The sequence below is a fragment of the Rattus norvegicus genome, chromosome 4 (assembly GCF_036323735.1).
Source record: "Rattus norvegicus strain BN/NHsdMcwi chromosome 4, GRCr8, whole genome shotgun sequence".
Lineage (NCBI taxonomy): Eukaryota > Metazoa > Chordata > Mammalia > Rodentia > Muridae > Rattus > Rattus norvegicus.
In genome coordinates this window covers 162,221,419-162,243,829 of record NC_086022.1, presented here as the reverse complement: position 1 = coordinate 162,243,829, position 22,411 = coordinate 162,221,419, and the positions used below count along the sequence as shown (strand labels likewise).

General features: G+C 47.4%; 1 protein-coding gene across 2 annotated transcripts in view; it reads left to right on the top strand.

The window, feature by feature from the left end:
* Positions 1–21,844, top strand: part of Prmt8 (protein arginine methyltransferase 8) — an 82,051-nt gene extending 60,207 nt beyond the window's left edge. The window contains exons 7-10 of one of the 2 annotated variants that reach the window (NM_001271385.1): positions 7,019–7,134; positions 12,985–13,135; positions 20,140–20,261; positions 20,934–21,844. In NM_001271385.1, coding sequence (NP_001258314.1) covers positions 7,019–7,134; positions 12,985–13,135; positions 20,140–20,261; positions 20,934–21,017 — 473 coding nt within the window. In that variant the 3' untranslated portion in view covers positions 21,018–21,844. Of the gene's footprint in view, positions 1–7,018; positions 7,135–12,984; positions 13,136–20,139; positions 20,262–20,933 lie in introns of those variants that run through there. The other variant, XM_039108363.2, reaches the window with a different exon arrangement.
* Positions 21,845–22,411: the final 567 nt, after the last annotated feature.

Genomic DNA, 22,411 nt, shown 5'->3' with positions numbered 1-22,411 from the left:
TTTGAATCATGCCTCAGTGAGAGTCATTTTGGTCAAATTCACCTTGATCCCTCATCACGTTACGTAAAATATGGATTCTTTTCTGAGTTCCCTTTAAGAATACATGAGATAGGGGGAGGAGCAGAAACTTCCAATCAATCAGATGTGTGTGTGTGTGTGTGTGTGTGTGTGTGTGTGTGTATACTCATATGTAAATATGTATCCATTATGTCTTACAAGTTAGAATAGCATCTTCTTTCTTTCATGTGTGGTGGTACATGCCTATAGCCCAGCATTCAGAAGGCTGCGATGGAAACATCACAAGTTCGAAGCTTGCCTAACTATATAGCAAGACCCCCATGCTTCTCCCCCTAACAAAAGAAGCAGATGTGATAGGTAGCTCATTCCTGTAATCTCAGCATTTGGCTGAGGAAGAAGGATTATCTCAAGTGCAATGCCAGCCTGAGCTACAGGCCCTGTCTCAAAGCAAAACAAATTTTAATAATCCTTGCCAATATTTTGTCTGGTTGTAAAAGACTATTTTTACTCTATTTCATTTTAAAGAGTATATTTCATAGTGACATGGCCCTGGTATTTGGTGGAATGTTACTCAGTATATTTCTGTCAGGTGAGATGTGACCACGTCACCAGGAACTGCACATGACAGAGGAGCAAAGAGCCCTTTCAACGCACCAGCACACTAGCATTGAAGTCAGAAGCAAGAGGAGGTCTAAGATGCATAAGCCAGTTTGTCTGGGTTCTCCTGCCTACAGGCTGGCTGCGAATGCTTCACAGTCTATTCACACACCCTTCTGGAAGCTGAAAGTCTAAGGGCCAAAGATTAGAGTCAAAGTTCAGAGGGCAGAAATGAAGGAGTGGCCATGCCTTGGAAACCTTCTAGGTCACTGTCATTTCTTATATTTGACCCCAAGAAAGGAGGACAGCAGTCTCTGAACGAAATTTAAAAGATGTGGGATGCCTTGGGGTGAATGTTTTGACACCTGCCAAACCAAGGATTTTAAATGTGAGCTTTGCCATTTTCTGACTGAGTAACCTTGAACTAGTTCCCTGACTTTGAGAGGTGATGTCGTCAATCTCAGTGATTCACAAGGACTAAATCGGAATACATATTCTGTGTGAAGGAATAGGCCAGGTATAGCCTTTGAAGGAGTAACCCAGCATCTCTTATTCTGTTCTGGGCTCTCCCAAGCCTGCTGGCCTCTGGTGGCTTGAAATCTAGGCCACACATCTTCCCATTAAAGACTGAAGAAGCTACTGAGAGGTCAACAGTGGTCAAGTATATGTGTAAAACAAATGCAGATCAGGCTGGAGCTACATTTTGGGGCTTGTGAGTCGTAATTGTTCTGTGCAGCATGTAGAGAGAACATTCAAACACATTCTTCACTCACATCTACTTAAATATTTATTGTGCTCCTAGGACTGCTCTTTATGGAGCTGCCTTCTATTTTCCAGAACAAATTTACCGCCTCCCCTTTCCCTCCCTGGAAGCAGTTGGGAGCAGGCACAGTTGGAACCAGTTGGAGCAGGCACATTGCAAAGAGCCATTCTGAACCCACCAGAGGAAGGGACAGTGGCTGCCACTTAGGGCCAGCCCAGAACTGGAGAACATGTAATTTATTCTTGCAGTCCCTACCACTAGGTTTACAGTTCTGGAAAAGAGAAAAACAAATGAATTAATGACCAATCAAACAAAAGCTGACAACTAATGAACAAAACCAAGAATCAGGCCCCATTTTTTCCCTTGTAAAGTGTTTACTTTGGAGTTCTTTTTTTAAAGGTTGACTGTAGTTTTGTGGCAGAGTACTTACCTAATTTCAGCCACCAGCACCACAAGAAAAGAAACAAAGGCAACAACAAACATCAACAAAATCCTAAGTCCCCAATGAACAAGAGTCTTACATTTATACTTTACTTAGGGTACAGCTAATTTTCTTACTTTTTTTTTAATTTTTAAAATACATTTTTTTTAGGTAAAGAAAAGAGGCCCATTTACAGAAATGTGTTTTTAAACAACAGTTTTCGGTTGCTGGTTACCAAGGGAACAGTTATCAGCAAGTTTCAATTGCCCCAAGAACCACAAGGAACAGTGTGAACATGGGTTGGAAGAGTGGGGTTTACCCAGCCCTACAGAAAGTAGACTGTTGAGGTTGAAAGCTTTTCCCCCATCTCCTCTCCATTTCCTCCTTTCCTCTCTCCCCCTCTCCCTGTCTCCTCCCCTTTCTTAGCCATGTACATACAACAAAATACAGGTCCAACCCTTAGTTTATTGACTAGCTAAAGGGGGAAGCTGGCAGAGAGAGTCCTGGCTTGGGGTCTTCATGTTTAATTGGATAAAACAAGTAATAACCAATTAGAAGAATATACAGACTGTGCTTGAATCTGGAAGAAGAGCAATCAGAGAAAACAGTCCCCCACTGCAGAGACATATGGAGCCTCAAACTTGGGTCACTATTCCATCTCATTCCTGGCACAAACCACCCAATACTCCAGCCAGTGGAAGGCCAAAGGGTGGGGCGCCTGAACTGGTGTAGAGGCAGCCACGCTGTGGCTGGAGGGCTGAAGCATGAACTCTCTTGGAAGGTCTGGGGAGGACTATTTGGTTTTTCCACTCTTTACTCCCTCCATCCAGAGCTCTGCTCTTGGATCTATACCTTTCTATGTGAGGAAATTCCCCCCATTGTTTGCTTTGCTCCTGGCAGCCTAACATGCATGAGGATAGTATAAACACCTTCCATTCTGCCTAGAGAGGCTGTAAATGGAGCTTCAGGTACCCTTGGCTCCTGGAGGCATTCTGAGCCAGCAGCCCTGGCCTTCAGCCCTCACAGAGAAACTCAGGCCTTTGCCATCAGAGAAAGAGGAGGGGTAACTGCTATGCTATCCAATGAGTATTCTGTTTGCTTATCAAGGGTGTGCATTTCTGTTTCTTTTTCAGACATTATCTCTTTGTGTGTGTGCACATGTGTATTTTTTTAGGTCTCTCTCTCTCTCTCTCTCTCTCTCTCTCTCCTCCCACTCCTCCCCTCTCTCCCTCTCTCCAGTTTTCCTTTGATTTGTCTGGGCGTGTTGTTCCTTGCATGCGTCCTGATTGGGGTTATTGCACAATGCTTGGGTCTGCAGGTTGATTACCATATCTGGAAATCATCCATACAAATGAATGGTTCTTTTTTTCTGTCTGATCATTCTCACCTTCAGGGAGTTTCATTACAAATGTGTTTGACATTATACTGTGGATGCTGGATTTTTTTTTTCTTACAGTGCTTAAGTTTGGGTTATTTTTACTGAACCAGTTTCAGGTTTATTGATTATTTCCTCAATGTGTTCATCCATTCCACTAACAAGATCATGACAGGATGTCTTCTCTGACTGCATGATTCTGGTTTAAAGAATTTCATTGGCCTTTATGTTTCCCTCTCAGTGATAAAGTTTTCTATCATCTATTGCATACCCTTTCCCTTCCTCTCGGGATTCCTTAGCCTGTTTTTTATAGTTATGTGACAGTCTCTGTTGCCTGGGCAATTAGAGCACTTTAGCTATAGCTGGACCTGACCTAGTCATTCCCTTTGGATATTATCTTTTCATTGTCTTGTAAGTCTTCACTGACGCTGGGCACCGTGTGTTAAACAGCAACACGGAGAGATGGGAGAGAGTTATACCCAACAAAGAGGGCTTTTCCTCTGACAGGCTTTTGGAATAGGGGCTTCAGTCAGGGGCCTGTGGTCAGGGGCTTAGATATTGTTACCTTAATAGCATTTGTTATGATGGTGTACCACGGTCTGTTTCAGAATAAGTGTCAACCTATCAACAAAAGATTCATAAGCTCCTCTAATGTTACTTAGATAGTCAACGGCTGCACTTCAACAGACCATATATCCTCTCGATAGCAAATCAACACACCTGATTCACTTCCTCTCATCTCTGCTTTCACCTTTGTTAAGAGAGGCTGGTGGAAAACGAATGGACAGCAGACTCCCCCCAACCCAAAAGGGCATCTCTAAAATTGCTGGGTGCTCTGTCACCAAATAGCTGGAGTAAGACAGTCTATCTGGGACATAAGACATTATTTGGCCCCAGTAGAGGTAACTAGGGAACCAAGCTGCTAGGAAAGGTAGTATTCCATTTGTGAATACCTTCAGCTTGAAAGACGCCAGCTGCGGGCCCGAGCTGTGCCAGATGTTGTGGGGGCCAAGGACATAGAAGGGCCCACAGTAGCTGGAAGAGGATTCAAACAGGACATGAGCTCTTAAGTTCATGGCTTCAGGACTTGAAAAGACCTCAAAAGATCAACCAGCATGAAAGTTTCTCATGTCTATGAAAATCTTGAGTCTCCCATCTAGAGGTCCTGGTCCAGTAGGTCTAGTCCTAGCCCAGGCTTTACACTTTAAAAAGCATTACAGATGATTCCAGAACACACAATCACTAAACCAAACCCTTCCTTTTACACTTAAGATTAGAGATAGAGAAGCAAGAAGCAGCAAGAGCTTCCCATCTTGGTGTTCAAACCACATCATGAGGACTGCCACATGTCTAGGTCTAGCTTTGCTTCTGGCACTGTCTCTGGTACTTTGCATATAGGAAGCCATCAATGCTCATAAGGGCCCTGGTGGATTATCACTGACAGCTTCATTTTAAAGAAAAAGAGACCGAGGCTGAGTGAGGCTTCGTGCTTATGTAAAGTTACACAACAGATAAGTGGAAGAGCTCAGGTTTGAATTCCAGACACCCAGGCTATCAACCACCCATGCCATCTCCAGGGTTTTTGTGGACCACCTGTGTAGAAGGTTTCCTGGAGGGACTGAAAGAACATGTGCACAGCTATGGGTTTCTTCATGGAGGGGGTTAAACCTAAGGCAGGGTGTCTCAGTATGTTATGTGTCATCTGGGAAGAGGATGGGTAGCTGTCTCTAGATTCTCTAGGGTGGTCTTCTGTGAGGTCTACCCTGCTGCCCACTGGATGGATTTTCCCTACAATGTGATGTTTGTATGTATGTATGTATGTATGTATGTATGTATGTATGTATGTATCAATCTATCTATCCATCTACTCACCTGCCCATCCAATCCATCCATCTATCCATCCATCTACCCATCTACCTACCTATCTTCCTACCTACCTATCTCTCTATCCATCCATCCACCCATCCATCATCTACCTATCTACCTACTTACCTATCTATCATCTATCAGTCATCTATCTATCTATCTATCTATCTATCTATCTATCTACTCATCCATCTATCCATCCACCTAGGCATCATCTATCTACCTACCTATTATCTATCTATCTATCTATCTATCTATCTATCTATCTATCTATCATCTATCTATCTATCTATCTATCTATCTATCTATCATCTATATATATATATATTTTGAAGACAGAGTTTCATGTAATCAGGCTGGCTTCAAACTCACTATAGAACCAAGGCTGACCTTGAACTATTGGGTCTCCCACCTCTACCCGTGAGGGCTAGGATCAGAGGTGTGTTACCATCACACTTAGTTTTATGCAGTGCTGGCAATGGAACCCAAGGCTTCCTTGTGCCAGGCAAACACTCTACCAGATGAGTTGCCTCCCCAACCCCCACAATGTGGGTCTCAAGTTTGGCACCAGCCTCTGGTGATTGAATTGGCCATGACTGGCATCTTCCCTGCAGGCAGGAGCTCACCAGCGCTCACCCTCTGGGAAATGATTGTTCTCCCTGACTGCTTCCCCCACCCCAGAGATCTTTGTGTACCTTGGAAAAGAACAGCAGTTCTTTCACTGGCCATTCCGCACCTCCCTCTTCCACACCCACTCTCTTCAACACATACAGGGACCCGAGTTCCCTGAGGCCCCATTTGTGTGATGAACACTAAAAGAAAATTTATAGTTAATAAGGTTTTAGACAAAAGCATCTCTACTTCAAAGCATTTCTAAACCCCTCAGAATAAACAGATAAGTGAAATCCAGCTTGCCAGTGACCAGAACCCCTGCTCAGGCTCTGTCTTGTCAGGGAGAACTTTGCGTGCTCACATGTTTTTACCCTGGCACACAGCCGAAAGGTTAGGGTCAGCTTGACTATTCCTAGCTCCACGTTGATGTCACTGGGCTGGTGTGTAACTTTGTTTTAGGGTTTGTGCGTGAGCCAGATGTCAATTTATCTGGGTCAGTTTTCTCATGTGTAGCCTGGAGGTGCCCTCAAGGGGTTGTTGGGTACGTTGAGGAAAGGTAATTAACCAGTAATAGTAATTAGCACCATCACTAAAGGGTGGTCTTAGGCCACCAGACTCAAAGTCACTTACCTGATTCTGCACCCTGAGTCTGCTTTCTTCCCAAGGCATTTCATGAGAAGCCAAGAGGCCCAGAGCCCCGTAAGAATGGTTGCCACCCACATAGGGTGATTTCGTAAGATATGAACCCTAAGTGAGTGCTCCTCAGACCCATGACATGGAAAGCAATTAGCATTCTTCTGGACCCACCTGCTGTCAAGCTGAGCTTCTGAGAAACTTGGGTGGGGGTGGAGGTGGGGGGAGTCTGCCCAGTGCCCAGAGAGCAAGATATGGGGCCAGGCCTCAAACATGAATCTGTTCATTGAAGAGCTCATGGTTCTCTCAGCTGCACTAAAGGTTCAGATAGGTCTTTAGGGGAGAGGATGCTTAGGCAGAGGCCCAGAAACAGGAAAGTAAATGCCCTGGAGAGGAGACAGCAAGCACATATCAGAAAAGGTGACACACCATGTGGGTAATGGCCCTATCCTTGCTGCCATTCTTCTAGAGAACTTCTCAAGAAGTTTCCCAGCCTGCCTGACCCCTGCTGATCTAACAGAATGTGGTTTTCCTCTTCTAGGGGTGTGAATGAGTAACTGGTTCACTGCAAGGTTCTCCTTGCAGTGGAGGGATGCTTATAATACTTTAATTGAAGGGAACAGGGGCTTCACCCTGCCCCCTTGTCTTAGTCAGGCTGTGTTGTAGTGCTCAGGAGCTTGGGTGTGTTTGGGGGTCCTGATGCCTGCCTTCATGACTCTCTTTTTTTCCTCAGGGTGGGAGAACGTCTATGGCTTTGACATGACTTGCATCCGGGATGTTGCTATGAAGGAGCCCCTGGTGGATATCGTGGACCCAAAGCAAGTGGTGACCAATGCCTGTTTAATAAAGGTCAGGAGACTTGTCATGGTTGGCCTGGGTATGCTAAGGACCTAGCTGTGCCACTCTGGAGTAATGTCAGTTCCTGCCTGGCTCTCCATCGAGGGCACCAAGGCCCCTTTAGTCAGAGCCTGGTGGCAAGTCAGAAGCTATCGATCTTACTGAGCGAGACTGCGGCGGCGACTCCAGGGTGACAGTGCTGCAAGTGGGGCCCAGAGTGGTGACCCTGGTGATGGGAGTGAGGCTGAAGGGAGAAGAGTTAGAGAGCACACTGCTGGGAGACAGGAGGGATATGGAGACTCAAGATGGGTGATCAATTCTACCCTTCAGACCCCATGATACTGCCCCTCCAAGTACATATCAGGTGCACATGGACGTTGTCTGCAGCCCATCCTGGAGCCTCGTCTTTTGTCTGTGCTCTGAACATCTTTTCTTACAAGGTTTTCTTCAGTGCAGATGACTAACTGGTTAGCATCTTTGCTATACTGGTTTCTATTATTATCTATTATCTATTATTATTATTATCTATTATTATTATTATTATTATTATTATTATTATTACTATTAATCCAAACATGCCTAATTAGAAAGAGTAACAATACACATTAAACCCATCCTCACCACTTTCCCCACCCCAGCTCCTCCCGGGAGCCACCACTGCTCAAGTCCAGTTGGATCTTTTCTGTTTTAGCACTCCCGTGTGCTAACGTATCATATAGTGAAATGGATACAAGTGACCTGGGACTGTCTCTAGCCTTCCGGGTTGGAAGACATCCATTTCATACGGTGCGAGTTCATTTTCTGGTGTGGCTCCTTATGTAAGTCTCATCAACCCACCTGTCTCTCATTCTGCTAGGGCATCCTCCTCTGCTCTGGGCCCCTGGGGCTCCCTGGCTTTCTGGAAGTCTGGGATTGGTGGCTTGAAGCATTTCTAGCAGAAGTGAGGGGGCCAACTAATGGCCTCCAAAGTTGAGGGGAAGCTTCTAAAGGCTGCTGTTTACCCACACGAGGAAACCACTGTTTGGACACAGGATCCACTGAAGCCCATAGTCTTGACCATCCCTGAGGCATTGGGAAGGGTCACCTGATGACCCTCAGTTTGCAGCGTCCTGCCTAAGAGGTTTGGCTTCAGGTCTGAGTCTTGGCCTCTCATTCTTAGCACAACCCTTTCCTGGTACTGGCCAGAGCCATGGGGAGGAAATACAGCCACCTCTTCCTACAAACCCTGTACCCCTGAGGCCTTTCCTTCTTGGAACTCTGAAGAATAACAAGAAAAACGAGGGAGGTCCACTCTCGGGGCAAGACGTGCCCCTCAAAATTCAGGTCTTTGGTCTCTGTGTTCCAGGAGGCTAAAGGGGGAGGGCAACTTAGCTTGACTCTGTCTCAAAAACCAAAGCAAGAAGGGGAGAAATCAATGCAGTAGTTCTGTGGTAGAGCACTTGCCTAGCATGTGCCAACCTCAGAGTTCAACCCTTAGTACCACGGACAGACTAATTCCAGAATAGGTAGAAGTCAACTTGTGCTATTGACATAGTGGTCACAGCTGCCATCAGTGACTGTGTGAAGCAGCCTTAGCTTAGGGATACTGTCTGTCAGTGTTCTGGGGTACCAGGTGGCCTTTTGCCCTTGCTCATTGCTACATGGCCACTGTGTTTCGCTGTGTTAGTTGCTGGTGTCCTCAGACTGTTAAGTTTTGCCCCATCCTCAGCTCCCATGTGTCTTCTCTCTTTTCCTCCTCCTCTTTTCCTGGATCCTAGATGGGTGCCAGCAAGATCCTTGCCATGGCCTTAGATACTGGGTGTGTTCACATACTACACATCCAGACTAGATAAAGAAGGAGTCTGGGAAGGTTGGGTGTCACATCTGCTCCCCTGTAACCCCAGAAGTGCTCTATGTCTTGGGTCTATGGACTCCACTCGGTGGCGATGTCCCTTAGCTCACCGTCAATGCTGCCCTGTGACCCTTCTTCCTCTCAGTGTTTTCTGAGATCGTTTGCCCCCACGGTGTTCTCTCCCCACCTCTCTCTCTCTCTCTCTCTCTCTCTCTCTCTCTCTCTCTCTCTCTGCAGCAGCAGCATCTCACTGAACCTTCTGGGAAAACACTTGCCCTTCTTCACACACTTAATTGCTGTTTTCATAGCTATTAACACTGCCGAGTGTGACACTTTATTATAATTAAGACTCTGTTTTGACCAGACTTCTGCCTGGAGACATCTATTTGTGACATTACTGAGAGGTGGGGTAGCAGAGGCCAGGAGCTTTTCTGAAGCTTATTCCCGGAGGATCCCTGTGCTATCTGGGGTTGCCTGAGGCCAAGGCAGTGAATTTTCTTGAGGTCTCAAGGGTACAGATGCGAGACAAAGAACCCTTCCAGCAATAGCTCTTGGGCTCTGGGACGTCAATGGGGATAACTGTGGCTGAGCTGTGGACCGGGACATGCACCTGGGCCCTGGGTCTTTGGATCCCCAAAGCCTTGCTTGGTCTGATCTAATTCCCACAGATGGGACCCATCTGCCTCAGCTGTTGTCACTTTAATCCACAGCTTCATCGCCCTTTGCCTGGAAGCCTTTTCTTCCCTCAGAGGCCGCCATTAAGATGCAAATGTCTCCAGGACCCAGGGAATACTGTCGGCTAACACAAGACATGACAGTTGACATTTGCTTGATGGATGGTCAGAGAGACTTGTCTGGAGATGGGATTCCTGTTAGACGGTTTATGTGGTGTGTGTGTGTGTGTGTGTGTGTGTGTGTGTGTCTGTACCATGAACCCAAGCTTGTTGCTCACTACCAGAAAGGCTAATAGCTCCAGAATAGGTTGTTGGGGCAAGGACCAGCAGGATCATCTTGCCTTGGCTTTGCAGGCTGATATAAGGAAATGTGTGGGTACTTGAGATTAGTAGACTCCAGGACATAAATCGCTAGCGGTCTTCTCCGATGTGTAGACTGCTGCTGTTCACTGTGGTCACTGGCTGTTTTAGGTTCTCTAAACCTAAAGTAAAATGACTGATCAGAAAGTCACTGCAAGATATGACAGGAGACACCTGTAATTCCGGCACTGGGAGGTGGAGACAAGAGATCAGGGTTCAAGGCCAGCCTCATCTACTTAGTCAGTTGGACCAGCCTGGTCTGTAAGAGACACTGTCTCCAAAGCAAAAGCCAAATCAAACATAGCAAATCTATGATTCCTGTTTTATTTTGTTTTTTAAATTCTTTTTTCCAGGAGAAGTTAATCCTGCAGTGAATTATAACATAGAAAGCATTGATTTACCCATAAGAATGAGAGACAGGACAAAGGGACTACTTTGCTGGAAGACCCCAGGGGTTGGGGAGGATAGAGAAAAACACCTTACTCAGAGGGCCAGAGACAGGCAACTGTAGTCAGACTAGATAGTGAAATGCAGTTTTTGCACAGCAGGTGGGCTTCATTCAGAGTGTCACTTACAGCAAAGCCAGCGTGAAACCAGTAACACGTTGATCGTTGCGTAGTTTCCCAAATTAATAGCTTTAGAATCAACTAGAGGGTGTGGAGGTGGAAGCTTATATAGGTTCTTCCTAAGTAATGCTTACGTATAAGTTTATGTGTGTGTGTGTGTGTGTGTGTGTGTGTGTGTGTGTGTGTGTGTGTGTGTGTGTGTGCGTATGTGCACATGTATTTATGTGCACAGTGACACACAGAAAAGTGATAGGTGGGGAGATTTACAAGGTTTGTGTGTAAGTCAGAGGGAGCCTCTGAAGGTTATAGACTAGGAGTGGCAGTTTGAGAGCCTAAGTGATTGTGAAAGAAAGGCCAGGAAGGAAGGAAATGCTCCAGGCAGGGAGACCTGTTCTGGGAGGATGGTGAGCCCACGCCTGTCAGTGCTCAATTATATACCAAGGACACACAAGACAATGAAGTGTATAGCTTCTGTCCCCAGAAGGATCCATTCTAATGGCAGGGGTTTAGAATGGAGGTGACAAGGCCCCAAGCATAAGAGCCAGAAGCCAAGCTGGGATGGTGGCTGAGGATCAAAAAGGAAAGATTCAGGGACCTTGACAGGACCTGGTTGAGGAGGCAGAAAGGCACCAAGTGCATATGCACACCGTTAATCACTGTTCAGTTCCCCTGAGGCAGTCTCTTGATTTCTGGAGCTACAGGCGACTCAGAGGAGGTGTGGCTTAGAGGGACAGAGAACACAAGAAAGTCTGTCGGATATCTCCCCTGAAGAGGTTTCCTACCCTTGAATAACCCCCTGCAGTCCCCATGCACTCCTAGGCTGGTTCTATGCTGAAGGGAGGGGGTGGGTATCAGACTTGAATGCAGACAGAGCCCTGCAGCAGAACGATTCCCAGCAGGAGGGTGAAGAGTCTGGTATGGTCAGTCAACATTACAGGTTAGAAACATTAGCGGATGAAGGGCCAGATATCACAAGAGAAACAAGCACCAAGTTGGGAGCGGGTCACACTTGGAAAAGGTTAAAGGGCCCACGTCAGCTGGAGTGGACATCCAATGTGCCCTGTGGGTGGAACTCGGGGCAACAGGTCTGGGATCTTCCCAGCACTGCACAAATGCTTGCCTGTGGAAGGCACTATATAGTATATGAGACGATCAGCATCACTGTGCTGTCAGTAAGGTCAAGAGGATGTCCATTATGATAGGAAATTTTACACCGTCTACGGTGGCCCCTCTGGCCCAAGGTTCACCCTTCTGTTACTTCTCACTTTCCACCTTTGCTTTAGAAACTATGCAGTTTCCGCCTCATGGAATGCTCCACCTGACCCTGCATCCCTGCCTCATGCTGCCAACTACTAGAGGGCTTTACTTTCTAATCCTGCATCTGCCCTCTTTCCAGCCAATCTGAGAGAGTGCTTCCCCTTCCCCAAGGGTAAAGAGGCCCTTTACCCAATGTCATTTTGTCTCTTCCTGAATCTTGTTGCTGGGTCTCTGGAACACTGCCTGGAGTCACCAGGCACACGGATGTCTGACTATCTTTCCTGGAGTCCCACAGAGAGTGGGGACACCCGAACGTGAGAGAAGCTCTCCTTTGAGTCTCACCAGCATCTGTCTTGATGCTTCTTAAGCTCCGGTAGGATTTCCTGTCTCAGGACAGGAAACAAGCAGCAGGTTCATCAGCATCCTTCTCACACAGGAGAAACAGCACACTGGGAACCGTCTCTCCATTACACTTGCTTTCCGCACGACATCGATTTCCAGTCACTCTCCAGCTGAACTTGTGAGAATTATTGGTTCTTCGTGTTCTGCTTTCCCCAGTCCAAACTGAGACTTCTCGCCTTGTGTTTTCCCTTCTTATTTATTTTTTAAACCCAGTCCAGCCTTGTTATAAACGGTCAGTGGAACTCCCTTCAGCCCGTCTTATGTTTCACTCCTGAGGCAACACTTAGTGTTCCTAACTTGGAGAACTTGAACACACACAAAAAAAGAAAATGGTGGTGGCTGGGGGATGAATCTTCTTATTCGTGGGAGACCTGGAGGGCCCTGCCCTTTTGATTCTTGTGCCTCTCCAGGTCTCTCCAGGTAATAAAGATGCTGACCATGGGGGCCCAACACTTTGTGAATGACTGCAAGAAGGCAGTAGTGCTCGGTTGGCCACTGGAAGCCATTTTGACTTGGTTTGGTGACATGTGGCTTCCTCCCCCAGCGGGCATACCTTCCTGGTTCTCTTAGATGTGGACTTAGTCCCGTCTGAACCATTCTCTCCTAGTACCTTCCACCTTTGGAAAAGATGGAGGAGGTAGTTGGAAGGGCGGTGGGTCCACCTGGAAGCCACCCACTAAGTGGCTAATCCAGTTTCTCTAGGGGCTGAGGCTGCCGGGCCCAGCATGGCAGAAGTTGTAAGCTTCCGGTTTCTTTCTCCTCTGGGCTGCAGGAAGTGGACATTTACACTGTGAAGACGGAAGAGCTGTCTTTTACATCTGCCTTCTGCCTGCAGATACAGCGCAACGACTATGTCCATGCCCTCGTCACCTACTTTAATATTGAATTTACCAAGTGCCACAAGAAAATGGGTTTTTCTACAGGTGAGTTCTCTACTGGATCTCTGGAACTTTCGCTCTGTGCGTCCTCGGTGGTGGTTTCTTTTCACCGTAACTAAGACTCATGATAACCCACAGATCCATTCATTCATAAATAGGTTTGTTTGTTCATAAGGATAGAGCTCTGAGACCAATCACCCCCCCTCCAACACAACACACTCACTGAAACCCACATTTCCAGCACGCGAGTTTCAGCAGACACATTCAAGCCATGTCCTCTGCCTACTCTGTCTTGAGAGGTGCCTCATAGCCTTTGGGACAGGCAGCGGATGGCTCCATGATTTGGCCCTAGCCCTCCAATAGGTTCTCAGACTTCTCCTTGCTGGGCACACCCAAGCTCTTTCCCATCACTCCTAAATACAAGACAGCTGCCCTGAGCTCCCTCCTGTGCCTTAGGCTCAGGGGATTTCATTCCCGGGCCATGGCTTCTGCACGTTCATTTGGGAAGTGACCCAGGAATAAGGAGAGGGTCCTTTATCAGAGGGAACTTGTTACCCCCTTGTTTCTGTGGTAGTCTGCGTGAGTTGCCAGGACAAAGGTCCACAGATTGAGTGCCCTGTGTATGAGTTCCTGGAAACTGAGTGTGCACTCAGTGGCAGAGAGAATGTTCTACTATATGTATGTAATTTCTTAGCTAGGTGGGGATGGAGATTCTTTTCTTTTAACTTGTGGACAGGAGGCAGAAGACTCCTGGTATCCAATATCTGGCCAGATGTGGTAGTGCACACCTTCCATCTCAGCACTTGGGAGGCGGATGCAGGTGGATTGCTCTGAGTTTGAGGTTAGCCTTGTCTACATAGTGCACACACACACACACACACACACACACACACACACACACACACACACACACAATGTCCAATTCCACAAAGTCTTGCTTTAGATACAATGTTTTCTTTGACTACCAAGACTAGGGTCTCTGGCCTCTATCATCTAAGCCAGGACTAGTGTTCTCTTTCTTGCTTTTGGAAAAACTAGAGATCCCCCTGACCTTGGCCATTGTGGAGGTTCTGCCATCATTCAAGGATCAGGAGGTGAGCTGAGCTCTTTCTCCCAGTGGGCAGGAGTAGCCTGAAGAGGAGAAGTAAGATTCTGTTTGAACTTGAAGGACAAAAAGACTCAGTTTAGCAATGGACAGGGAGAGTGGTTAGGGAGGGTTGGTAGTGAGGGGGCCAGAGCGTTTAGCTTTGTCTCTCCCATCTTCAGCTAATGCTAGCTCCAAGCCTACCTGTGGGTGATGAGTCAGTGGCACTCTGGGAAGAGCTTTAGGTCTCTAAAGTTTGGGTCCTGACCCATGACTCTTAGTAAGTCTTCTCCGCTATTGGACTTCTGTCTAGATAGAGGTGATTCACTGGTTCTGTGGTGGCAGGGTGATATTCTCATGGCCCCAGGAGCAGGAGGTTTGGTTAAAGCTCATCCCAGACTCAAAGCTGTTACCTCTGGGCTTTCTGAGAGAAGGTGAGGACTTGAAGTGTCTAGCTCCAGGCTCAGTTTACTCTATCTGTTGACTATCTCCCTCCCATTACCCCACTCAAGAGGAAAGTCATGGTAAATCTGGGCAGAAGCTTATCCACTGCCTTTGAGGTATTAGCAAGCCATAACCCCTCTTGTTTTTGCAGAACTCCATAAAGCTGGGCTCAAGAAGGATGTTTGTAGTCTTCCAAGTCTCTGATTCCTGTGTCTTATACAGCGAGTTGCAATGTGTAGTCCATGAACTATTGCCCCATCCCTCATATCTAGGAGGGCATCATCCCAGATCATCAATTCAGAGACCCTGGGAGTGGCCCAGTTATCTGTGCCTTGGCCATGATCCTTACTTGTGTTTGAGAAACACTGCTTTCCTGCAGGACCATCTTGAACAAGACAGTTGAGAGTTCAGCTGAGCCTGATTCCCTTCTGGTAGGCCAAGCCTGTCTCCCTAGCAAGGCGTGTCCTCCGTACTCACCAAGTCTCATAGCTCTTGTAAACTTTGATCCTGCTTGTTGAGAGCCAGAGGAAACAATGTGGTCGGTTCATCTCCTGGTCCTCTTGGGAGGTTAGCCCCAGTTTTGTGTCTAGTGTGCCAACTACTTCTTTACTCGACCATATGAACTTGGCCGTGGACTCTATTCAGTCTCCTCAATCTCCCACTGGCAGAGGGATTTCTTTTGGTTGTTAGGATCACAGGTGCATACAAGTTGATCAATCCCAGTGTTTGTTTCAAGGCAGACTATGACAATCGGACCACCCGCACACAATTCACTTTTGGCTTATTTGTTTATTAATACAATGAGTACTCATGAACCTACCACCTAACTCAATAACTAGAATGGAGATGAATTATTAACTAGGACGGAACTAAATTATTAACTGCAATGCAAAGAGTAGCTGGAAATAAATTTATTATTATTTCTGTTGGAATGTAAGTGCCCGAGTTGTTGAGCAAACTTAATTAAAATATAAATATCAGCTAAAATGGATAATGAATAAATGATAGATGGTTATATTTATAATTAATAAATGTAAATAAACTAATTCATACTCACAGAAGAACTCTCTGCAAGCCCACCTCTGAACTTAGTGCCTATCAGTATATCTCTCTCTCTCTCTTTTTTAAATCTAAATGTTTCATTTCTAGCCATCCAACTGGTAAGGTTTCTAGATGAATATTATCCTAAATTAAGTATTCCTGTGTTCTGGCTATGGTATAAAGAGTTTTAATACAATCATGCATGCATAAAACCAAGATATTGGTTGTGGGAGTTTGTGGGTGCATTCCTCCCCTCCCTGGAAGGCGCCCCTCCCTGCTCATTCCCTACTAAGTTTTCTGTCTCAGACTCAGTGCGGCCAGTTCTGGGGGACCCACTCAAAAGAGCAAATCACATACTGTGCAGCTCGAAAATGATGCTGCTAATGGTTTTGGCTGCTTTACAACACCAGGCAGAAGCCATCTCAAACAGGCAGCAGCACCCAAGACTCCAGGCTCTGCCAGCCAGGAACACAGCTGTCCCCGTCCCCTTGAACTCCTCCTATGTGGCTGTAGGAGGAGATTTGATGGTGCCATGCAGTCCAGGAAGGCTGTGAGGTGGGTGGAAGCAGTGGCCCTAAAAGAAGCTGACTTCAAATGGTTTTTTCCAAGGTAGGATGATCAGCGCCAGAAATGACCTTGAGCTTGAAACTTTGTGGGTCTCAGGCAGCCTCTTCCAGATTTCCTACCCTGTGGCCCTGGGTCATGTTCCAGGTCAAAGAAGCCTCTCCGTGCACAGTCTTTAATTTCCCAAAAGTTCATTAGGCAATGCAGCTCTCAGTGCACAGCTAGAACAATTCTTATCTCCTACAAAGAAATACTAATCACTCAGCCACTAGGAAGTGAAGCAGGAAGCTGAATTCTCTTCCTTAAAACACAGGAGGATAATCTTATGAGAGGCTCCTCCCACTGGCTCCCATGGTTCCCTGTTTCTCTCCTCACCCAAGACCAGAGCTCCCACAGCTCTGTTTTGTAGTATCCACGACTTGCCTGACGGTCTTGTAAGGGTATAGGATCTTCAGGAAGGATGGAGTTAGAAGGCAAAGCTGTGACCACCTTGGGCATTGTAGGACAAATTGAGAGCTACACCTGGTACATAACTGACATCCAAAGCCCTTTGAACACATGGGTTTATATTTGCAGCACTGCAGATGGTATTAATCATATTCACCCCAGAGTGAAAAGTTCCCAGTAATCTACAAGCAGCGGGGCTGGCTGACACCCAGAATATTCCCAAGAGGAACTCATCCTCATAGTGACTCAAAGCTATGCCATCCTGGGTTATGGGTTGGGACTGAGGAGGAAGGAAAGCTTAATCGCAGATTCAGAGAACTGCAGACATCATTCAGAGCCTCATCTTCACGGTACAAGATGAGTACCACCCTGCTCATGCAGCATTCCAGATACAACCCGGCTGTTCTAGAGCACCAGAGCCAGGCAGCGTGTCTTTGCTGGTATCCCTCAGCTTACAGGCGGATACTTGAGCGCCAGTTCGTGTAGTAACACACCACCAGCTGCCATGGCTTAGCAGTTCCCTAATGTGGTTTTGTTAGAACTAATAGGTTGTAAGTGGGGTGTCCCTATGATTCAGCTTTCAATTAAGGATGTTTTGGCAAGCAAAACGGAGATCTAGGGATGATCTAGCACTGCATGAACAGACAGGAGTCATGTCAGCACACACAGAGGGATATCTGGTCACTCTTCACTATCTATCTCACCCATACGCCACCTCAGGGGATAAATGTCATAAGTCTATAAAGGATAGAGACAAGATGGTCTGCTCTATGCAGCTCACACTCCAAGGCTTTACGGTACTAACACAGGAGCACAGAGAGGAGGTTTGCTCGTGCTAGTTAGATAAGTTGCTGAGGGGGCTTCCAGCTCACCAGCTGACTCCTGGTGGCACCGGATTTTCAGGGTCACCATAACAACCTGTGGCAAAGAAGACTCTAGGACCAGGCCCTATCGTTCTTCCCACAACATCTACCCAGAAAAATGCAAAAGGAGACAGCCACGTTAGCTATGGGGGCAGTATTATGTCCTGCCGTGTCTTTCCCCTCTGTGTCCCACCTTCCCAGAATTACTGAATTAAAAATGCAGAGCAGGTCTAGGAGATCTAGGGATGACTGTGCTACATGAACAGACACGAACCATATTCACAGTCATAGAGCGAATACATGGTCACTCTTCCCTGTCTATCTCATCCATACAACACCCCAGGGGATAAATATCATGTCATAACTCTGCAAATGATGGGGATGGGATGCAAACCTTTAATTTCTTCTATTTCTAATGGACACGGTGGAAAACTCCGATGAGAAGCCCTGAGACAGACTGTAGCCACTGGCTCCAAGATGGAAACGTTTGGGGAGGCTCTTAATCTTTTGAAACAATGTTCCTTCCACCCAGGGATGGCATGCATGCTTTGGGGTCACTCACTGGAGGCAGACTGGCCTCACTGGCCAGCAGATCTTAGCCAGCGAGGCTTGGATCCTCAAAGTCCTCTCACTGGATGAGAGAGGAGGCAGTTTGAGTCCCCTTCACTGAAGGTCTTTAGGGACAGGAGAGACACCTGCCTGCGTGGGTGGAGGCGGAGATGGGGGCGAGGGTGCTGTCAGCCACACTCCCGGCATCCGCAGCCACAGCCAGAACTTGTCTTTTGACAGTTTATTTAGAGGTAATTGGCAGCAAGCGTGCTGAGAGCAGGTGGTCTGCCAACAGCAGCATGGCTTGCAGGCTGGGTGCTAGGTGGGCTTGAGGCCCAAGTCTCTGCAAGGCACAAGCTGTATGTGGTATCCCCTCCCCCCCAGATGCTCAGACTGCGTTGTCCTGTGACCTTGAATTCTTATTGATTTCCAAATGCACACACTGAGGGCTGCTCTGGTCTCTATCTGACCACTGACATTTGATCAAGGCAGCTCATTGCAAACAACAAGTGGGGAGAGGGGGAAGGCCTCTCTGCTGCCACTAAAATAGATCTTGGGGGTTTTCAGAAGGTCTTTGAGGTCACCCCGTCTGATTTGACGCGTGACAAGTGAACTCGCTCTCGGTGGTGTCCTCAACACCCAGGGAGGAACCAGTAACTCAGTTCCTAGGACTGTGAGGCAGCTCCAGTTCTTCCTGCAGCAACACTATGGGTTCTAGTAATTCCCAAAGCCACGCGTAAAGTGCATATAAATCTCCCGTGCCAAAGTCTTTGATGTGCTTGAAGGACACCCCTGGCCTTCCCAACTCTTCTTGCTGTGGGTGTTGGTTTTAAGCAAGAAGGAAAGTCCACTGGGGGAAGACAAAGGTCTAAGCCGAGAGGAGCTCACCATAAAGTGAGGTTTCTGCGGCCCACAGGTTTCAGTTGAGCATCTTTGGGCAAATCCCACATCGCAGGATGCTGGGCTTTGGCTTCTTGACACTGTTCTCTTGCCATAGACTCGGTGCTTCTAGGTTGGGTGTGGTGAGAGCTAAGCTTGCTAAGCAAGGCTGGTCTGACCCCACTCTTTAGGAGCCTGCAGAGGAGGTAAACAATTGAGGGGGGGGTGTTTACTCTGAAGCATGCCAGACACTGTGATGATGTCAACTCCGGATGCCCTTGGAGTGCAGGATTTAGGTTGGAGTGGTCCAGGAAGGCTGGCCTTGAAGGAGGAGGATGTTGTGAGTAGGAAAGGAAGAGCATTCTGGAGGCAGTCACTGCCCGAGAAAAGGGCTGCATCCCAGGAGACAGAACCCTCCCAGTTAGCTGGAGACTACATGGAGTTCAGTGATAAATACCACTGAGGAACACGCATTATGATGGCCTTGAACTATACAGGAGGGGTGATCTCTGGAGTGAGACTCCCCTGCTGCTTCTCTCTGGTACTATTGGGAAGGCAGGGCTAGAATCCTACACCAGGACTGGGCCAGGGTGCTGGGTACTGCAATGGGGCAGACTCACAGGCAAAGGAAGCTATTCGAAGGAGGGAGAGGGAAGAAGGAGGATGCTGGTAAAGCTGGGAAACTGGCTGAACTATAGAATTGCCATACATGATGTCATAAGTCTACAAAGACCATACAGACAGGATGGTCACCTCTGTTCACCTCACACTCTTGAGTCTTTACTAACACAGGAGCATGGGAAGGAGGTTTGCTTATGCCAATGAGGCTAGTTCCTGAGGAAGCTTCCAGCAAACCGACTGTCTCCCCTCTGGCCCCTCACTAAGATCATCAGTTCTGTCCGGCTGGGGCTGGGATGGGATGGTGGGCATTGGACTGAGTCAGGAGTTCTGGGTCTTGCTCCCGACTGCTTGAGTGTTGGGATCTGGGCAGAAATCAAGACCCATAGAAAGCTCAGGACCTCTGTGTGGGTCCTGGGCTTCAGCTGATTCTTGTTTATCTCTGACTCTCTCCTCTCTCTGTCTCTGCCTGTCTGTCTGTCTTTGTTTGTATGTATGTATGTATGTATGTATGTATGTATGTATGTATGTATGTATGTCTCTCTCATGTTCCTCTCCAGCCCCTGATGCCCCCTACACTCACTGGAAGCAGACTGTCTTCTACTTAGAAGACTACCTCACTGTTCGAAGAGGGGAGGAAATCTACGGGACCATATCCATGAAGCCAAATGCCAAAAATGTGGTGAGTCTAGGAACCCCCAAAACCCCCACATGGCCAGGGCCAAGGGAGACACAGCTGACTCCTAGGGTGCTCTCTGAAGTCACCCACCTAGTCTAATGGACAAACTTCTAGCAGAAGCAGGCAGCAGCTGTGTTTGCAGAGGACTAGGCCTAATTGGGTGACCTCAACTTTGACTCTTCCAAACTCCAATGGCTTTCTAGACTCTGAAGTTGACCTTGAGGACAGACAGCTCCTGGTAGCTCCCAGGACAGCCTTTGAGAATGGATGTTGTATAAATGGGTTCTGCTTCATTTAGGGTAAGCTGAGCCAGGAAAAGCAAGTGTCTGGTTTATTTCTCCAGCCAGCCTGGTAGAACCTTTCTGAGAAGCCCCTGTACCTGCACAGAGGCAGAGTGACTGAGGGTAATATCAAGGAAGATGCATGGACCTCAGTTATCACCTAGATAAAATCCCAGGGCTGCTTTCATGTGAGGACAGGAAGGTTAGCTGTCAGAGCCCTTCTTGTGAGGATAATGGGCACCAGAATGGATTCCTGAGGATTGGGCATGGAGGCCCCTTAGCTAGAAATCCAATAGCTACCTATCCCCATGGCACCAGGAGAAGTTCTACACCTGGGGAGGGCCCCAATCTCCTACCCAGATTCATACGGTGACCCTTTGCTCTTTCCTCATAGCGAGACCTCGATTTCACAGTAGACTTGGATTTTAAGGGACAGCTGTGTGAAACATCTGTATCTAATGACTACAAAATGCGTTAGCACATGTGGGAAGCTGCGGAGAGCAATCGAGAAGAGGCACTCACTTCAGTCTGCCACGCTGCCCCAAGGAATACTGTTAAGAGGACCACACTCGACAACCAGAGCTTTCCACTCTGCCTTGAAGATTGGCGAACTCGCCCAGGGCTCTCCTGGGCCCCGCTATCACAGGGAGCCTCCAGCTCCTCGGTTCTGCCCCTGGAGCCCTTCACAAAGGCTGTGTTGTTGCCTTCCGTGCTGTGGCTGGGGCTCTGAGGAGGGAAGCATACCCATGTGCCCCCATTGTCCTAAACTGACTCTCTGGATCTTCCAAGTTTTGCATGCTGCAGACATCTAGGACAGGTTACTTCTGCTAGAACCTGGAGACATACGTCTTTGATAGCATAAGCCAGATTTTCTGTCTGTGTGGTGGTGGTGTGTGTGAGCGTGTGTGCGTGCGTGCGTGCGCGCGCATGAGTATACAGCATATATATTATTTTACTTGCCCACAAACATCTGTATATGCATGCATATACAACTAAGTGGGCATACTTGGGTGTTCATTCTGAGGTGTGTGTGTGTGTGTGTGTGTGTGTGTGTGTGTGTGTATGTGTGTGTGGTGGGTGTGTGCGCCTAGAATCTATATTACTCTCAGAGGAGGTTCTGTTGCTTTTGGATAGGAATTTGTTTCGTGATTAGTTTTCCCCATCCCGATCCCTTAACAGATGTTACACAGCTATGAAACATTCTGTGTACTAGCTCTGGTCTCGTTTTGACTAGACTGTGGCTCTGAATCCTGAGCACAGTACCATGGGCTCTGCGGGCACTCAATAAACACACATGAGAAAGAAGCAATGGGTACCTGTGCTCCTGATGCTCTGGAGGGTAAGGGTGGGTACTAAGAGGCCACAGTAGGACAGAAAGTCATGGACTACTACTACTACACAGCTCCTACTAGTGTTTATCGTTCGTTGGAAGTACATTCCATAAAAGGAGCATCTGGGAAGTTGTATCAGCCTGAACACATCTTTCTGTAGATACCTAGGCCCTGCCCTGAGGAGACAAGAGGATCCTGGAGCTATGGGGTGGAGGGTGCTGGGAAGGGGGATGGAAACTGACAGACAGTGATATTCATGTAGCCTGGAAGCTACTCATAGACTGAAGACCTATGGAGAGGCTTCTGGCCTGGTCTGCATATGGAAACAGTATTTCCACAAGATAGAAAGACGATGTGCGTTGTTAGGCTTGGCCAAGTGCTTGGTCTTTGTTTCTAGGTTATTCTTTGGCCTCTGGAAAGGTAGTCTTACCTGTGTAGTCTCCCATAGCAGAAACATGCCCAGTGCTGAGAAGCAAAAGAGTTCATGGAAAAATGAAGTCCATTGTGGATTGGTGGCGCCCAGGAGAGGTCAGATGCAGAG